The 17972-nt window shown below is 42.6% G+C and overlaps 2 protein-coding genes across 5 annotated transcripts in view; one reads left to right on the plus strand and one right to left on the minus strand.

The window, feature by feature from the left end:
- Nucleotides 1-17972, plus strand: part of RBKS (ribokinase) — an 82989-nt gene that overhangs the window by 54772 nt on the left and 10245 nt on the right. The gene's annotated exons all lie outside the window — the stretch shown is intronic.
- MRPL33 (mitochondrial ribosomal protein L33) overlaps nucleotides 4706-17972 on the minus strand; it is a 33683-nt gene continuing 20416 nt past the window's right edge. For 2 of the 4 annotated variants that reach the window (XM_039887518.1, XM_039887520.1), the window contains exon 4: nucleotides 9399-9574. In XM_039887518.1, coding sequence (XP_039743452.1) covers nucleotides 9485-9574 — 90 coding nt within the window. In that variant the 3' untranslated portion in view covers nucleotides 9399-9484. Of the gene's footprint in view, nucleotides 4897-9398; nucleotides 9575-17972 lie in introns of those variants that run through there. The other 2 variants (XM_039887519.1, XR_005658306.1) reach the window with 2 other exon arrangements.

The following is a 17972-nucleotide window of genomic DNA, read 5'->3' on the forward strand; positions in this document are numbered from 1 at the left end:
GTAAGAATGTAAAATGGAATAGTCACTTTGGAAAACAGTCTGGAAATGCTTCAAAAAGTGAAATTTAGAGTTAGTTACAATATACCTACTTCTAGGTATATCCCCAAAAGAAATGAAAACATATGTGTACACACAAACTTATACATGAATATTCATAGCAGCATTAGTCATAATAGCCCAGAATTAGAAACAACCCAAATTTTCATCAACCAATGAATGTTAAACAAATTGTGGCTTGCACTGTGGGGGAGGAAGAAAACTTCCTCTACCCTTCTAGATTCTTCCAGCTGGTCTAATAATTAAATCGACATGAGATAGAGAAATGAGAAAACAATCAAATTTAATTGCATGCATATGTATGGGAACCCCACATACGTGAGAGAGTCAGAGACCCCACGTCCATGAGAGGTTCCTAGACGGAGAGTTAAAATGACGTACATATGACATTCTGAGCTAAGGAGGAGGTAAGGCACCTGGGGGCTTCAGAGGGGAGGGAGATCATTCATAGGATAAGAAGAGCAGATGTTCAGTAACTAGAAGTTTGCCCTGCCCTATAGATAGGTCATAAAATGTTATTTCTGGTGATAATTCTTATTATGGGCAAGGCCCCAAATTTAAATTCTTTAAGGAAGAGGTAAAAGTTTCAAGTGAGCCCGCAGGGTCTCAGTTGCCTTCGGCTCAAAATAATTCACATGTAAAGGAACACATCTTGGGGAGGCCTGTTCTGAACTCCTTCATGTCAGCTATGGCATGAATGAACATCCAAAACATTATGCTGAGTGAAAGAAGCCAGACATAAAAGGCCACATATTGTATGCGTCCATTTATCTGAAATATCCAGAATAAGCAAATCTATAGAAACCAAGTAGACTGAGAGTTGCCAGTGTGTGAGGAGAGGGGAGAATGGAGAGTGACTGCCGATGAGTACAGGGTTCCTCTCTGGGGTGATGAAAACGTCCCGGAATGGTGATGGTTATACGGTCTTGCGGATATACTAAACACCACTCAACTGTGTATCTTTGAAGGGCGAATTTTATGGTTTGTTAATGTTATCTCAATTTAGAAAACAAAAGTCAAAAAAAAATAACAAAAAGATCCATCTAGGCACTTCACTAATGAATGGATACTCTTGTGATAAAGAATCTTCCACTTAATTGCTCTACTGAGTCTACTGAATGGGCTCTCAACATCCCCCCAGTGGAGCAGGGAACAAGGGTAGTTATTTTCTGGGTGTAGACTCTCCCTCAGCTTTTTTATGCTTTCTTTGTCCTGTCCTCCAGGACTCTCATTATTAAAATCCTTGCCTGTTCTGCACACAACTGTTCAGCCTCTTCATAAGTCTGATGAAGAGGAGATAATTCACATGGTGAGGCGAGGAACCCCTGAGAGGCATTTCCTTCTAAGCAAATGGGCTCCTTCACTTTTCTGTCAAGAGGGTATTCCTTGCTCTCAGTTGGTTTGTAACTTTCTCACTTTTCTCCTCCTAATCCTTACGATGCACACCTTTAAAAAAAATCATGTCGTGAATTGTCAATCATACTTCAGTTTTATTTGTCAATCATACTTCAATAAAGCTGGGAAAAATTAAACAAGTAAGTGAATCAGGGATGGTGTGGATGGTGGAAACAGCTTTAGTTAGTTGGCACATTGACCACTTGAGACCAAGAGCCTGCCCTAGAAGGAGCCATTTCCCATTCTACGTCGATACGTGTGCAGACTGCTATATTCAGTTTTGCCTCAGTGTTAATAGTTGGATATATCACTTCTATTTTTACATCCGTTTTCCCGTTGTACTAGAGTGAGATGGTGGCAGTGGCTGCAGATGTCCTCGGCTCAGTTTGGAAGACATGACAGATGTGTCTCTTTTCCCATCTCTCTCTGCATCTGAATCTCAGCCTCAAAATGACATGGCGCACATGTCTTCACTCCGGTCCTTCAACCTGAGGGTTAGGGGCTTCGCCTTCTTGTGTTCATCATAACACCAATAACCACTTCATGGTCAGAGTCACGCATGTTTAAGCGTGATCGTTTAAGACTGTTGTGCTAGTGTGATGTAATATGTGGTAACACTAATTATCCTTGGCCTGTAAGTGCTGTAAAATTATATATAAATTGCTTTTCTACACGTAAATGGTTATGTCCTAGAATCTCCACTGACACTCTAATTTTGAGAATTCATCCCCTAGACTAAATCTGTCTTCTCAAGAATCGCTCACTTTATAATAAATCATCTTAATTCAGGGCATATAAGTAAGCTGAGAGTAGTCAAGAGCCAGGGGCACCAGGGTTCGCTAACCTATTCTTTATTTCTCTTTCTAGCTATAATATTTGAGTCCTGTAGTAGTCACAGTTGCTGATAAGGCACTAGCTATTTGTAATTAAAAACATATTTTAAAATCTGGGGAAAAAACCACCAAACTGTTATGATCATTACTCATGGGAAAGAGAATAGAATGGGGGGGAAGGTGTTGTAAAGGAGGACTTCTACTCCTACTCCATATTCTTCTGAATTGTTTGAGTTTTTCCACAACCCTGTATTTTTCATGTATTACTTTGAAATCTGGGGTAAATATAACTTTGGGACATAGGGGGAAAATATTTGGAGCCACATCTAGCAAATAAAATAGGTGATGTAATTTCTAAAAGAGTATTCTGGGCACCATTCTCACAAAGGAGCCAGTAGTTGGCTACAATTCACTCTTGGTCTCATAAAGAACCTCCCAAGTGTTCCAGAACCTCTATGGCAGTGGGCTGAGTGGCCCTTGGACTTCAGATGACTTCTGAATGGAGCGTCCCCTATTGCCAAAGAATAAGTTCTACATTATCTTTAGATCCAGGGCACGTGAACCTCCTTAAGTCTGGATATTTAACTACACGCTTTTGACAATTTTTTGTTCTTAATCTTTCTTTAAAAAAACTCCCTCAAAAATATGTTATTTCATACAGTTTCCCTTGGAAATATCAGAATAAATGTCAAAGCTGCGCTGTTTCTGTTTGTCACTCCAATGCACACAGATCTTCAAAGTGACTTTACTCATGTTCAAGTTTTCTTTCTGAATGAGTCTGCTTATATATCTCAGTTTAACTCTTCAGCCTTCATTCTCACAATAATATATTAAATGATCCAGATTCTGGTTTTTGCCACATTTCTTGGTCTTTATTAATAGAGGACCTGGAGGAGTTGTAAAAGGAGCCAGGCCTTAGGTGATGCCTCATGTTTAGGTGCTTAACAGTTCACATACGTGGTCGTTCAGGTATCTCCTATTTGAAATAGACCTGAATGGAATGGCTAACGAGGGATGGAGGAACACATGTAACACAGTTTTTTGGACTGAATTGTGTATCCCTTCCAAAATGCAAATATTGAAGCCCTCACACCCAATGTGACTCTGTTTGCAGGTTAGGGCCTACAAGGAGGTAATTAAGGTTAAATGAGGTCATAAGGATGGAGCCTTGATCCCATAGGATCCGTGTCCTTTAAGAGACACCAGAGAACTAGCTCTATGTGTGCACTCGAAGAAGAGGTCATGTGAGCACACAGCAAGACGGTGGCCACCCATAGGCAAGAGAAGGGGCCTCAGAATGAAACCCACCATGGCAGCACCTTGATCTTGGATTCCTAGCCTCCAGAACTATGAGAAATAAGTTACTGTTGTTGAAGCCACCCAGTCTGTGGTATGTTGTTACATTGGCCCAAGCAGACTAACACATAAAAGAAGAAAGCAAATGAACATGCTTCAGAAGTGACCTAAAGTGAATACTGAAAAATCATCTGTTCTGTGAGGAGAAAATAATCTGATGTGAACTAAACAGGATCAGCCTAAATCACCTCTTTGGTGAAATATCTCAAGAGTTTTGCATACGATTTAACTGTAATCATTGGTCCCAGGGGGTAAGGGCAGATGATATCCTGAGTTCTACTCCTGATTTAGCCATTAACTAGCAGGCTACTGTGGGCAAATGATTCAGTATGTTTGGGGCTCAGGGTGTGCATCCAAAAATGATGCATCTGGAAAGGGTGACCTCCGAGGCAACCTCTGAAATTCCGGATTCTTACGGATTTTCAGGAATGAAGATTCTCTGGCTGATAATGAAAAGCCAGAAAATTCTTCTGTGCCAGGCAGGCATTGTGCTGGACTCTGTGCATCAGCTCACACGTTCAGAACAACCCTGCAAGGTGGGGTTAATGCCCATTTTATACAGGAGGAACAATGCTCCCAAAGGACCCGGCTAGAGTCATACAGCTAGAAAGCTGGCGGAGCTAGGAATTGACTCTAGGTCTGTCTGTCTGTCTGCTCGAGTCTAACATTCAAGTGCTCTCCACCACACCATTCTGCCTCTTGATTTGGTAGCAGTCTACGTAGCCTTCACTCTCAAACTATTTGGCATTTCAGCACTGACTTTCCTTGTCACTTGTCATGATACAGGCTTCTATAATTGCTCCATTTCTCTAGATATTGAGAAGCTGCCAGATCTTTCAAAGGCACCATTTGCTTACAGTGGAGTGCAGTGCAGTGCAGCCTCACTTAAATGCAGTAACCCATGTAGATAGCTCTAAAAACAGTGCCTGGCACACGTAAACACTTAGTATGTGTTCTTTCTCATTAGTAGGACACTACATGGCTGATTGTTCACTTCACCGGGATCATTTGGGGATACCAGGTACCATGTACCAAGAGCTTGCATCACTCACCATTACACAGAGTGGGGCGACCTTGGCTCTGTACACTGCTGGAGGGTAACCCGGGTCCCACTGCCATGCAACTCCAGCATCTCCCTACACAGGGCAAGGAGCTGAACTGCACGGACAGCAGCGTGGCACAATTGAGCTAGTCCAGACCTTACAGGTTCCTGCACAGATCATGCTCATTTATTCTTGTCACTGAATGGCCAAACCTAGAAGAGAGGTACACCACCCTTAGAGACTACACCAAACCATCTTTTCATTAAACTTCTTTAAATAGGGGCCCGAACTGCTAACTAGAGAGGCTGGTGAAAAGGAAATCCTCTTTTTTTTTTTGAGCATTCCCAAACTATCTCTCTAGTTTAACAAAAGAAACAACACTCCTCCTTCCCTACCTAGTAAACTCCTACCCATCTTCAAGGTCCAGCTCAGAGGGCACTTTGGGGGCAAACCCAGTGCTTAATACAATGCTCGGAATGTAAAATTAGGTCCTCCTGAACTAACAAAATCATTCCGGTTTCTTCTGGAAAGATAACTAGTGTCATGTGACAGTCACTTAGCCTCACTAAGCCCCAGTGTTCTCAGGGGACTGGAGGATCTGCAGGATTCCTTATGTTCCTTAAATTCTACATTGCATCTGCCGAGGGAAAGAATAAATCTCAGATACAAATGCTCTTTTTTTTTTTACCAACTTGAAAACAAGATAATTACCCAGTTTCCCATTTTAAAATATATCCTTAGATTGTCTTACCTGCATTCATAGAAAGGCCAGACCAAAAACACTAAATTACAGAGAGTAAATGACATCTCTGAAATTGGCATCATAAAATAAAGTAAACCCAAGTGAGGCTCTGAAATAGCCATCTTAACCTTAGGAATTATATCAATAAAGGGACGTGACATCCGTACAAACTCTACTGACTCTGGCTGCCAGAAAAGATGAAGACGACAAAAAAAAAAAAGACAGAAGACAAGGTGATTGCTAAAGAGACTAATGGACAAGGCATAAAACATCTGTCATGCCCCAGGGGGCATATTAGCTCTATTATTTTACTTTCACATCAGCAGATCCCCTCATTTACTAGCTAATCAGGCAGAATTAAATATTTTAAATTATCTTTCTTAATCCTGCATGTGATCCGTTGAAAACCCAGGACTCTAAAAATCTAATTGTAACTGCTTACCAGAAATGTCATCTTCACTTTGAGGAACTGAAACAGGGCCAAATACAAGTCTATTTTTTCCATTTTCCTTAAGTACTGTTCCACAGCCAGAACTGGACATGCATGTACATGTGCCTCAGGCTGTACATCTTAGGGACTCCCGGGGGTACCTGGGAACACTGGCCTTGCTTCGGAACTCAAATATGGCCAGAGACTAAAAGAAGAGCAATGATAGTAGAGAAGAAAGGCATGGAGGTAGAGGTAGGATATAGAGGGGAAAAAACAACTTTTTAAACCTTAGTGAAAGTCAATACAGCAAAATCTAAATCTAGATTTAGTGTTTTGTGGACCTAGACAGTACCTAATTGAAGGGACAGGAAATAGTCCTTCTCCCAGTAAGAAGGGATGGTATGAGGCTGTGGCAGCTTATTTACCCATCTACAATTAAGATTTCTTTTCCTCTTAGCTTCCTACACCTAAGCCCCACTTCTCCCCACTCCTTAAGTAGCCTCGATATCGGCGTGATACCATGGCAGTGAGCCAGAGGTCTGCTCCTGCTCGCTTTCTAGAATGCTACAGTAGTGATCTCAGGAGCAAACTGCCAGGACTGTACTGCAGGTCTTAGTGGTTTTCATTGTGTGGCCATATTTCTTGGGTAGACCTGAAATGAGGAGGTGAGAAAACCATCTAGAGCCAACTTGTAGAGCCTAGTGAGTTAGAACCATGCCCACTGCCCTCAGCGACCATTGCTACTGATAGAGGTGGACAAGGAAATGTAAAAACACGTGTGGTTCACAGCTTGCTGCAATTTGTCTGCCCGTTGTGTGAAAGTATGTGTGTGTTGTAGGTTGCCGGTGTGTATACTTTGTGTATTATCTATGTTGATGTGCTACGTGCAACTACACTGTTAGTGGCATGAATGCCACGTGTTTGTATGCATGTATATGTGAGTAGAATGTCCTACAGTGGGACAGTGTTTAAAGAGGCAACTGGTCACTCTCACTTTCCTCCTATTTATATTCCTTTAAAAACTATAGGAGTGCTCTATCCTACAGTACAACCCTTGAAAAAGCTATGTGATTTGGGGATAGAGGGGTTCCAGAGATTAGGTGAATTATATCTCCCCTGAGAGATTCTCTAAAATCTGAAAGTTTTATATCCTTTTCCTTCCCTGGTCAAAACAAACCAGATTGAGAAAAGAAAGATCATGGTTACATTTGCTAGAAAATGACTTCCCCATGACTTCCTGTTTCCTAGTTAGGAAAATCATTTTCCTCTGCTTAGTCTTCTCTTTAACTCTTAGTTTTAGCATGTAGGAATCTAATTGTATAGGTTACTTTGTAAATGAATATAATTTGTATCAAATACTTAAACTTACTACTTCCCTCAGTAATCCCAAAACCAGTTTATCTTCCTTCCTTCTTTATCAATTATGAAATATTTCAGTTATACTGAAAAATATAAAGAGTAATATCATGAACACTCACGGATCTACCACCTAACTTTGTTAATTCTTAATGTTTTGCTTTTTTGCTTCAGGTAGTTTTCAAGAAATAAAACATTACACCTTTTGCTTAAGGTGCTTCAGTGCTATGAAGATTCAGCCTATATCAGAACTTAGCTTTTAGGAACACGTTCGAACAGGAGGATAGTATTATTTTGTAAGAATTTCTCTTGGTTTTTGCCATTCTGCAGTTTTACTACAATGAGTCCAGATCTGAATTTATTCTTATTTATACTGCTCATGACTCTTTATTCTTCCTAAATCTCTCAGTATTTGTGTTTCTCATCAATTTTGAAAAAACCTTAAAATCATTTTATGATTGCTTCTTCCCTATTTTCTCAATCTTCTCCTTCTGGAACCCCTAGTGGGTATATGTTAGACCTTCTCTTTTCTATTCTCCATGTCTCTTTTTTAAATTAATTGGGTTCTCATTCTCTTTTCTCAAGCCATGAAGAAGAGAACTGTAGAGCTCTGAAGAGTAGAAAGCTGCCAGTTCTCCAGGTGGATGGAGGTGGGGACATTCCTGAGTTACAGCCTCAGATGCCAGGACTTAGAGGGCTTTCTCTGTTTACCTGCTGACTTTCCAAATGATATGTCTACTCTGTGTTGGCTATTCTTCATGTCTTTTAAAACTGCTAGAGAGAGAAGACTAAAATAGGGTTTGTTCACAGTTGGGATCCAAGGCTGCCTGTCTCTTTATTCTTGGTGCCATAGTGGATGAAACAGAAGTGGCTTTTAGGACTGCAAACAGTCCTTTAAGAAATGGAAAAGACTCTTGTGGTAAATGATGGCAAAATGGGGTGAGGAGCACCCCACTGTGTACTCATTTATTCAGCACAGTTTATTTGAATTTTCTGCATGCCAAGCGGCAGGCGTGTGCCAGTGTAAATAGGGACACACTGGTCTAATATAACTGTCCCTGGCCACAAAGAGCTTAAGTCTAGAAGTGTATGTAGCCCACACAGTCAGGAAAAGAAGTGCGTGATGGGGGTGCACCTGACGTGCTGCGAAAGGGCAAGTGAGGGGCCCTGAGGAGCATAAGGAGCCTGCTCTGAGCAGGCAAGGGAAGGAGGTGAGCTGAAGGATGAGCCAGCTTGGTGAAGGGTAACCCAGGCAAAGGCAACAGCTCATGAAACAGCCCAGGGCCAAGAAGGCATGTTGTGTCTGCGCCTTTTCAAGTTGCTCTGTTTGGAAAGAGCTTCAAGTACAAGAGGATGGTAAAGCCTCATAGGGGTGGGTTGTGGAGGGCTTTACTTGCCATAACTGGGAATCTGCACTTTCTCCTGAGGGCAGTGGGGAGCCATTGAAGAGTTTAAGCATGGGGTAGATTTGTACTTTATAAAAGGATGGACATGGCTGCAGTGTGAAGAACACAGTAGAGATTATAATACGGGAGGCAGGGAGAACCATCCGGACTGTTGCACTGATCTGGTGAGACATTATGGCAGCCTGGACTAGGGAGGAGACGCACCAGGGATGTTGAGAAGTGGGTTTAGGAACTCTTAAGAATTCAGAGGATATCATGGTAGTTCATTTTATTTTTAAAAAAAGGGGGGAGTGAGGGGGACAAGGGGGGAGGCTAAGTAAGATGCTTATTTCATGGTCAATACAAATAGATTGCTCTACTAGTCTCAATGGTTCTCAGCATTTTTTTGAGCCCTGACTCACCTAAAAGCTAAAATCTACTCTAATTAGAAACAGTTCATACCATCACATATTCTGCAGATGGCACAAGAAGCAATTTACAAAACATAAAATAAAATGATGCTCAGGTGATTCCCACGTGCCCTTCCACTGGGTATGCCTGGCTGCCTGCCGCCCCCATTTTGGGGAATAACTGATCTACTCAACAGAGAAGCATTTGGAACAGAACTTTATCCTTCACTTAAAGTAAATAACATTCGAAGGAAACTCTTTTGCAAAATAATGCTAGTTCAGCTCTCTCGCCCTATCGTCGGTGCCTTATACACTAGCTTACTCCCAGTAGAAACACAGCCTTCACGTACCTACACACTCTCCCTCCAATGTAATGACACATGAGCCAGTATGTGATGAATATGAGTTTTATAGAGAAAATAACAGGCATTCTAGCCAAGACATACACAGTTTGTTGTGAATCATCCACACCAGCTTTCAGCAGTTAGATTCGCAGAACAATTGCTCAGTTCCTTCCTTCATTTTCACAGTGTAGACCTGGCCCAAGACCCAAGAGTGAAGCAGCAACTGTAAGGAAACAGAAACATTATAAATAGCCCAGAGTACCCTTCTATAACAGAAACTGCCTGCTGACTTTGTGGCCTAACAGCTCAAGCAAAAAAGGATATAAATACAATATTGTGCAATGACTAATTACTCAAAATTTTGTGCATCAGCAGAAGTGGAACCTGTGGTTGGTGCTAATATTATCAAATGCCTTTGCTGTTTAATAATCTGGTAGCTCTATATTGTTTAGCATGCAATCTTCACAAGGAACAATGATTTTACTTCAAGTACCTCTCACTGAAATAAAAAAGCAGCTGTTAGATGAACGTTTGGCAGAAAATGTTTCAGTGGAATCTTTTGTGAGATACTAAATCATACTGGATTAACTGTTTTCTGTCTAGAATAGTGGAGTCACAAAGAAAAAAGATTGCTGACCACAGAAGGCCAGTCTTTGGAACCCAGTGAATCACTAACAGACATTTTAGTTTTAAGTGCTGTTGTATTCACCAATATATAAAGTTATTTATATACAAAGCTTCCATTAATATTGCCTGAAGAATGGGCCTTTTTTATTCCGGCTTTAGCTCATACTCAAGATTCTACTTCTTTCATTAATAATAGAATTCTTTAAATTATAGAATAAATTAATCTACCACAGACATTTTGGCTAGAATGGGGTTTTTAACCAGTCTTAAGTCTGCCAGGCCATTCTCTGTGGCTAGCCAGAAGAAAGAGCAGTGAGGGCCGTGACTGAGAGCAGTGCCTGCTGAGCACATGTCAGCCCTGCCCAGGAACCTGAAGAGGGGCTAGGGCAGCTCACTAGGCCCCTGGCTTCATGGCCTACCCACTCCCAGAGCAGGGCCAAATCCCACATTGACAACAGACCCTCATGTGTTCTCCAAGCTGGCCTACCACTGGTCAAACTGGGGCTGTACTGAAGACACCCTGACATCATGACATGGCTACTGGGCACGGCCAGTTTCAGCCAAAGAAGATTATAATCAAGCGGCTTTCATGTGGCCATTTCGATTTAAGAACATTTTTCACATTAAATTATTGTAACTAAAGCATAAAATTTTGCTCTTTTCTGAACTATCAACCAATGTACAAAGCAAAGAGCTTCACTTTATCCCAAAATCCCACTCTGTTCTCTAGTAGCTGAATTTTAATCGACATGTTGAAAATTGAAAGATCAGTGTCATCCTGTGATACCGCTTACAGTCTCTTGGGGCCGTGAAATGCTGCCCTGAACGTATATAGCCCCCCACCCCGATGATTTTGTATTGAACCCCCATTGATCTCTCTCTGTTTTCATCCATCTAAATGAAAGGAGGCTTTAGCCCCATAAATCTCATTCCAGATGGAAATGCATAATTCAAGAGAAATACTGATGTCAAAAAAAAGAAGGCACACCAATTTGTGTCAGCAGTTGCTTTAAATTAAAGAGGGGTACACGGAGAGTTTAATGTAATGTAGAATTGAAAATAAAATTAGAACCAATATTTAGGCAGCCCTCCACCTCTTTCTTTTCCCTGCTGTGACACAAAGGATTGACTCCCAGCTTAAGTACTTAATGTAGTTCATTTTCTTTTCTGCCAAAATCTTTTTCCCCATAAAATGCTGCATGTTTATCTTTGGCATCCAAAATTAGATCTTTTCACCTTTTCCATTCTAATCACAACAGAAAAGTCAGGGTAGGAAAAGTCAAAGTTTTCCCCTCACCTTCCACGCCTATCACATTTACAACAACTGCTGAACCAGTCTGACTAGTTCGGCTGCTGTACATAGCTATTAATTCTTCCTTAATACTGATTCTCTCTAATGTGCATGTCACCTCCATGGCTTCTTTTCTCTTCCTAAAGCTGGAAAGGTTGACAATTAACATCTCACACATGTATCACTGTGCTCCCCCCTTAATAGTAGTCACGTTGGGAACCTTCACGTTTAGTCCAATCAAACTGCCACTGTTCAAACCTTCTGGGGAGCTCTTTATTTGAATTTCCTTCAGAGCTGGTGTTGTTCTTTATAGTTGCCCATTGTTTTTGGCCAGTGGCGGAATCCCCCTAGCTTGATGCCCCATCCTAATCATTAGACTTGGTTTTAAATGAGTCACTCTTTTCAGAAATAAATTCCTTAGAATAATGGTTCTCAAAGTGTGGCCCTGGACCAGCCAGGTCAGCATCACCTGGGAACTCATTAGAAACACAAATCTCGGCCCCATCCCAGATTTAAGGGATCAGACACTTTAGGGCTGAAGCCTACCTATCTGCTCAACAAGCCCTCCAGGCAATTCTGAAGCACACTCTAATCTGGGAAATGACTTAGAAGATAAAATACTACCTTCACTGAGGATAGTCAAAGATGTGCTGCAGACTTTAAAGGTATTCCAAAAAAGAAGTTTCAAAATCTTTGTGAGTAAAGTTGGACTACATGTGTGCCCTGACTACTCTAGTGGAGACTGTCCTTCAAGTGAGGGGCCCCGGTCCTGCCAGCCAGGCATTTGACCTTGAGCAAGTTCTTACGCTTGGTTTCTCATCTGGAAAGTGAAAGACCTACCCTATCTACCTCCTAGACTTGTAATGAGATTCAAAGTGAATCACATCCACAAACATGCTCTGTAAACCAGAAAGTACTGTGAAAAAGTGAAAGTTATGTCATTCTGCAGACCGGATTCTGGTAGTCCGAGCATTATGTCAGGGCGAAGAGCTGGGAGAAGGCCTGTATTGATCATTTCTCTAGTCAGATCCACCTTTTGGTCTATATAATGACTGCTGATTTATCACCTTGGTGAATGTGTCTCAGATTCTGCCATTTCAGCCCACCAATTTATCTGACGTTAAGACAGGAAAAATGTTGCCTGATGCCTGATTAGTAGCTACAAGGGGCTACGAAAACATATCCATTTTCATCCTGCTGTTTTCTGTGGGAAGCTTCAGATCATTAAAGACAGACATGTATGTGGGCACTGAAGCTTTCATGCTCAGAACTTGTCACACACTAGCATAGAAAGGGTCTGTGCTGAAACCGCCCATCCCATCCCTGTGTGAGGGAGTCACGACCTTCAAGAAGGAAACTAAGTGTCCAGTGCCACACATTAATCATGCAAAGAGGAACCAAAAGAAAATCCCTCAAGCAAACCAAATCTATAGAAATCAAGATTTACAAACCAGACCAGTTAATATGCATGTGCTTGAGAAGAATGTGGGTAGATTTTACTTTCATGGTTAGCCTTTATAAACAACTTCACCATAAGAATACTGAAACAGCCAGCTCCTGGTACATTTTTAATTTAACTTTAAAACTTTACAGCGTACTTAGTGAACATATCTGGGCAGGAAGGAAGCTCAACCTGTTGCCACAGTGCTTATGGGAACACGGTTTTAGTAACACAGAACAGTCCCCACTAGGCCATCATCAACTTCACTTTCCACACAAAGTGCCAGCTAAAATCAAGAGATCAGGTATGACTCTAATTGGTTAATTATGATCAAATTATCAGTTAAAATTATGGAATAAGATATTAATTATGGAATTAGAATATGAAATTATTTCATTCAAAAATGTGTACCTATCTAATAAACCTACAGAGACAGAAGATTAGTGCTTCTTAAGCCTGGGATTTTGAGGGGAATGAGGAGTGACTGTTAATGAGTGCAAGGTTTATTTAGGGGAGGCAAAAATTTCTAAAATTAGATTGTGGTGATGGTCAACCCTGTGAATGTACTAAAGAACGCCGAATCGTATATTTTAAATACACAGATTATATGGTATGTGAATTATATCTCAATAAAGCTGGGTTTTTTTTAAATCAAATAGCTAATAAGTTTTAGAGCCAGGAAAATATCATGTCTATTTAAAAGGCAAAAATAAAAAACACATCAGAACTGTGCTGCATGCAGTTTCATAAATGATTAATATGAAATCATGATAATTTAAAATATATTAAGGCAGAAAATACTTGCTATTTCTTTTAATCACAGAGTATTTTAAGAGCAGACTATCTCGGCCTAATAATTGAAATTCAAATGTAATAAATTAAGGTGGCTAAGAGAAGCCAAAGTCATGGACATCCATGACATAATGATTTGTCATGTTCTCTACAGATTTATTTAGAATAAAAATCAGCAGCACTTTCACAATAATAAGAAAACTGGATACTCACTGTCCATCAAGATGTCCCTAAACTGATCTGTTCAGGGAAGGCTAGCTTGTTGAGGTTGGGAAGGATGTGACCTCATCCTTATGATGTAAATATGCACTGATAAGAGGAGATAGAAATATTCAGATCTGAGCTGTGAAACAGGGCTCTTGTCTTGTGTAAGCAGCATCGTATCTCACGGTATGTTTATCAGACCACTCAGTCTTGTCTGCCTAGGAGAGAACCTTTGCACGTTTCCTGTCTTGGAAAGAAGATAGGCCAGGCCACACTAGTTCTAATCTCCTCACTCCAGGGCATGGACTTGCCCAAGGCTCACTGGTGGCCATGGAGACTGCAGACTGTGGTAAACAAGAGAGGAACTGGCTGGGAGATGTAGGAATTTCTGGCTCAGTGGAAACAGCAGGGAGCTACTGACACCTGCCTTGCAACTGAGAGCTTGGTTAGGGCTTCCTAATGCCCTGGAAGACCCTGACGGGGCCACTGGCGGTTCTTTGGAATGAGAGGCCCTACTTTAGTGTTTCGCAAACTTTTTTTATTACTTGCCTCCCACCCACTCCAAGGAGCCCTTTACAATTTGCTTTTCTAATTGCCCTCTTCTCCCATGAAACTGTAATAACACAGATATTCTCTCTTCTTTCCTCCTTTCTATCTATCCATCCATCTATACCTATCTATCTATATCTGGTTATGTACTGTGGCCCTTTGGAGAGCCACAAATCATTGCATCTAAGATGTTTTTCACCACAAAGCCCTCCCTCACCCCTCAAGCATGAGTATCTCCCACGAGGAGATACCGCCCCAGCTGAGAATGCACGCCCTGGATGGAATGACGGGTCTAGGCAGGGCCTTTCTCCTACTCACACTCGAGCTAGTGGTAAAGTTGGTCACATGGAGAAGTTGGATCAGGTGGCCCAATGTCCATCACTAACCAGGATACGCCCCAACTTCAGGTTCCATCCAGCACAACTAGAGAAATGTCCTCCAAAATCACATTGTCCCTGCACTATCTGTTTAGGCCGCCTGCCATGCTCCGGACTCTGCTACCACCCACCTCCTCTCCCTTTGCCCCGTGGTTGGCTTGCTATAATGGAAAATGGGGTGGTCCACCAGAGCAGCCCTCTTGGTAGAGACACACAGCTTTCCCCGCCAGCAGGTCACCCTCTCCCCACGCTGTCCTCCGGCCCTTCCCAGCCCTAGGCCTCTCCCAGAAGCCTTGCTAATCATTCTCTCTCTGTCCTGTGGTCCCAAATGAAAGCCTCGCACTGACAAGAAGAACCTTTATACTATTCCGTTTACATTTCTTTAATCTCCTACTCGCAACCTCTTTAAAGATCTAGTAAAGTATTTCTCCTGCCCCCACAGAGGAATGGATTTCAGAGACCCCAGCACATACAGACGGCCACTACTGGAACTCTCTGCAGCCTGGCCTCCCCTGTAACCAGGAGTCATAGGACACTTGCTTCTGCCTTGTCTGCCTCTTCCTGGCTGCGAAGGCATTCCCGGATGCATTCATCCTTCTGCTCTGAGCTGGGAACAGCTACCAATCATAGCATAAGCCCTTGCCCTAGGATCCACAGGACCATGACCCTCTTTGTTCCTTAGAATCCTTGTCTGGCCCCTTCGGACCTAGGTCATGGGCTTTCATTTCCAAAAACATGAGCAAATTAAGGGGCCTCTGAGATGATATCATCTAGTCTACCCCACCTTTGCCGAACACCCAGCTTTGCTCCAGGCACAGTGATCTGCCTCCTCACATACATTATCTAATTCAGTATTTACAATAGACCTATGAGGTAGGTTCTCATTTTACAGATAAATAGTCACGGAAAGGTTGAGTAACTCACCAGAGCGGTGAAATCAGGGCTTAAACCCAGGTCCATCTGACTCTAAACCATTTGCCACATTGTCCCAGTTGAGGAAAACATTTTTCCCAACTGTCACAGAGGGGCTCATGGTAGGTGTTAAGATAATGAATTTACTGTTATTAGATGGCACAGCCAACAAAAAAAGGGGAGAAGGCAGGATTTAAAACCAGGTTTGTGCGTCTCCCAAGCATCATAACACCACGTCGCCTGCCAGCCCGTGATCAACCCTTTAAGGACAAAGAATGACTTTTCCTTTCCCAGGCCCAACCAGACATTCATGCCTCAACTTCCTGAAAACAGGAACAAGGCAGAAGCCGCATTCTTGGAACTTGGAAGAGCAAAGCAGGACTTGCCACCAAGCCAGCCTGAGGGCAAGCCACCTCGGCAACTGCTACAGCCCTGCCTGTGTGGGGTGACAGCGACAGGGACCCTGGCAGGTTAGAGTCATTCTTGCTCCCTTTCTTGAGCCCCCTGCGATATCCTTTTTTATAAAGAAGAAACTGACTTGGGATTGAGTCATATTTCATCCATTTGCCTTTGCCTTGGCCTCTAAAACCACAAGCCTGGCTAAGGAATTCAGGTCCACAGTGTAGGCTTTGAATAGCTTTGTGTAGGGAGAGGTTTTGAAAAGAAAGGAAAGTGGTATCTACTTGTCAGATGGAATGTGTTAAGACATCGAGGAGGAATGCAAGGGCCTTAACTGTGAGGGTCCCTCGGCAGTTTGGGTGATGAATCATCCGCATAGTGTGGGCACAGATTCCTAACAAATGAAGCCTCGTGATGACATCATTGTTGCAAGATCGTCTGAGATCTGTTGTTGCCGCCTGACCATTTCTTACCTTAGAGATTTTCATCACATGGGTTTTTTCCCCAATTACACTTACTCCTCATCAAGGCTTCCAAGTCATCCTCTTTTCTATCAGCTGGAATTTGGCAAACTAGGACTTTCACAAGTCTGTCTCATTGGCATCCCTCCAAGGGCATTCTTGAGACAACATGTGCTCCTTGCCTGATCACTCAGCACCCATCCTCCTGACGGTCCCTGATTTAGTCAGCACCTCAAACAGTGGTGAGCCTGGCATGTGCTAGTCCGAGGGCATGGAAGTACTGAAGCCCAAGGAGGAAGGCAGGCGCATCAAGGCAGGTTCCTAACCCACGCTCCTGGGATCAGGGAAAACAGTGCTCTGACTGTAGTACCAGTCAGCAAACACGTGATGACTTAGTTAACATCTGAGCTGAGTCTTAGGAGATGAGTAGGAATTAGTCTAGGGAAGAGTCAGAGCTGAGATATCTCCATGAATGAAAACCCAAGGTTCCATATGTGAACAGGAAGAAGTATGAGATGAAACTGGGAACGTGGGCTAGGGAGCCTCATGTGCCATGCTAAGAAGCTAAAATTTATCCTAAGAAAGATGAGAAACATTCAGAGGGCTCTGGGCATGGAAGCGAGGTGGCCAAATGTACAGCAGTGTAGAGGAGGGGTTGGGTGGGGCCAGACTGCAGGCAGGGAGACTAGTTAGGAAGTTAATGTGGTCCTCCAGAGGTGATGCATGAAGCAGGGTGGTGAGAGGAGGGATAGAGAGCACAGATTGGAGAAATATTCAGCACTGAAACTTGGCAACTGGTGGTTAATTAAGTATATGGGCGGGAGATATCTAGAAGACCCCCAGATTTTCAATGCAGAGGTGCTACACACCGAAAAGATAAGAAGAGGCCCTTCATAACTACTGTTCAAGTAGTTGCAAGTTCAATTCAGGCATGCTGAGTTAGAGTTGCCTGCAAGAGACATGAGGCTGGTTGAGCGGACTCACAGGTAGCTATGTGAATCTGAAGACAGAGAAGAGTCTGAGCTAAAAATATTGACTTAGGACTCATCATATTCATAGCAGTTGAAACTATAATTGCATCATAGTTGAGACACCCAAGAAATTATGGGGAATGAGAAGGACAATGGGCCAAGGACAGAACCCAAGGAAATACTGATATTGATGGTGTAGGAGGAGGAAGAGGGACCTGTGATAGAGACAAAGAAGAAGGGTCAGAGAGACACAGGGACCCAGAAGAGTCCCTTACTGCTCTGTGCTTCTCTCCCTCCTAAACCTTCCACCTAAGCCCTCTGGCTGTCCTAGTCCTCATAAGCAAACTCTTCTATATCCATAACCCCCTGTACAGCCCTTGCAGGCGACAGCTGCTCCTGATCACAAAGCTTCCAGGCATCCCTCTTCCACCCTCCTGTAGAGATTTCTGCATCTCTGCGGCTCATGCAATTCAGTTATAAAGCCTTGACCTCCTTTCTTGGTCATTCTCCGTTTAAGACTCTGACATCGACATCACCACTCTTCTCTCCACTCCAATGCTACCAGTATGTCACATGACTTCAGTACCATGAGGGTGA

This window comes from Pteropus medius, unplaced genomic scaffold (assembly GCF_902729225.1).
Source record: "Pteropus medius unplaced genomic scaffold, Ma_sr-lr_union100, whole genome shotgun sequence".
NCBI classification, from domain to species: Eukaryota; Metazoa; Chordata; class Mammalia; order Chiroptera; family Pteropodidae; genus Pteropus; species Pteropus medius.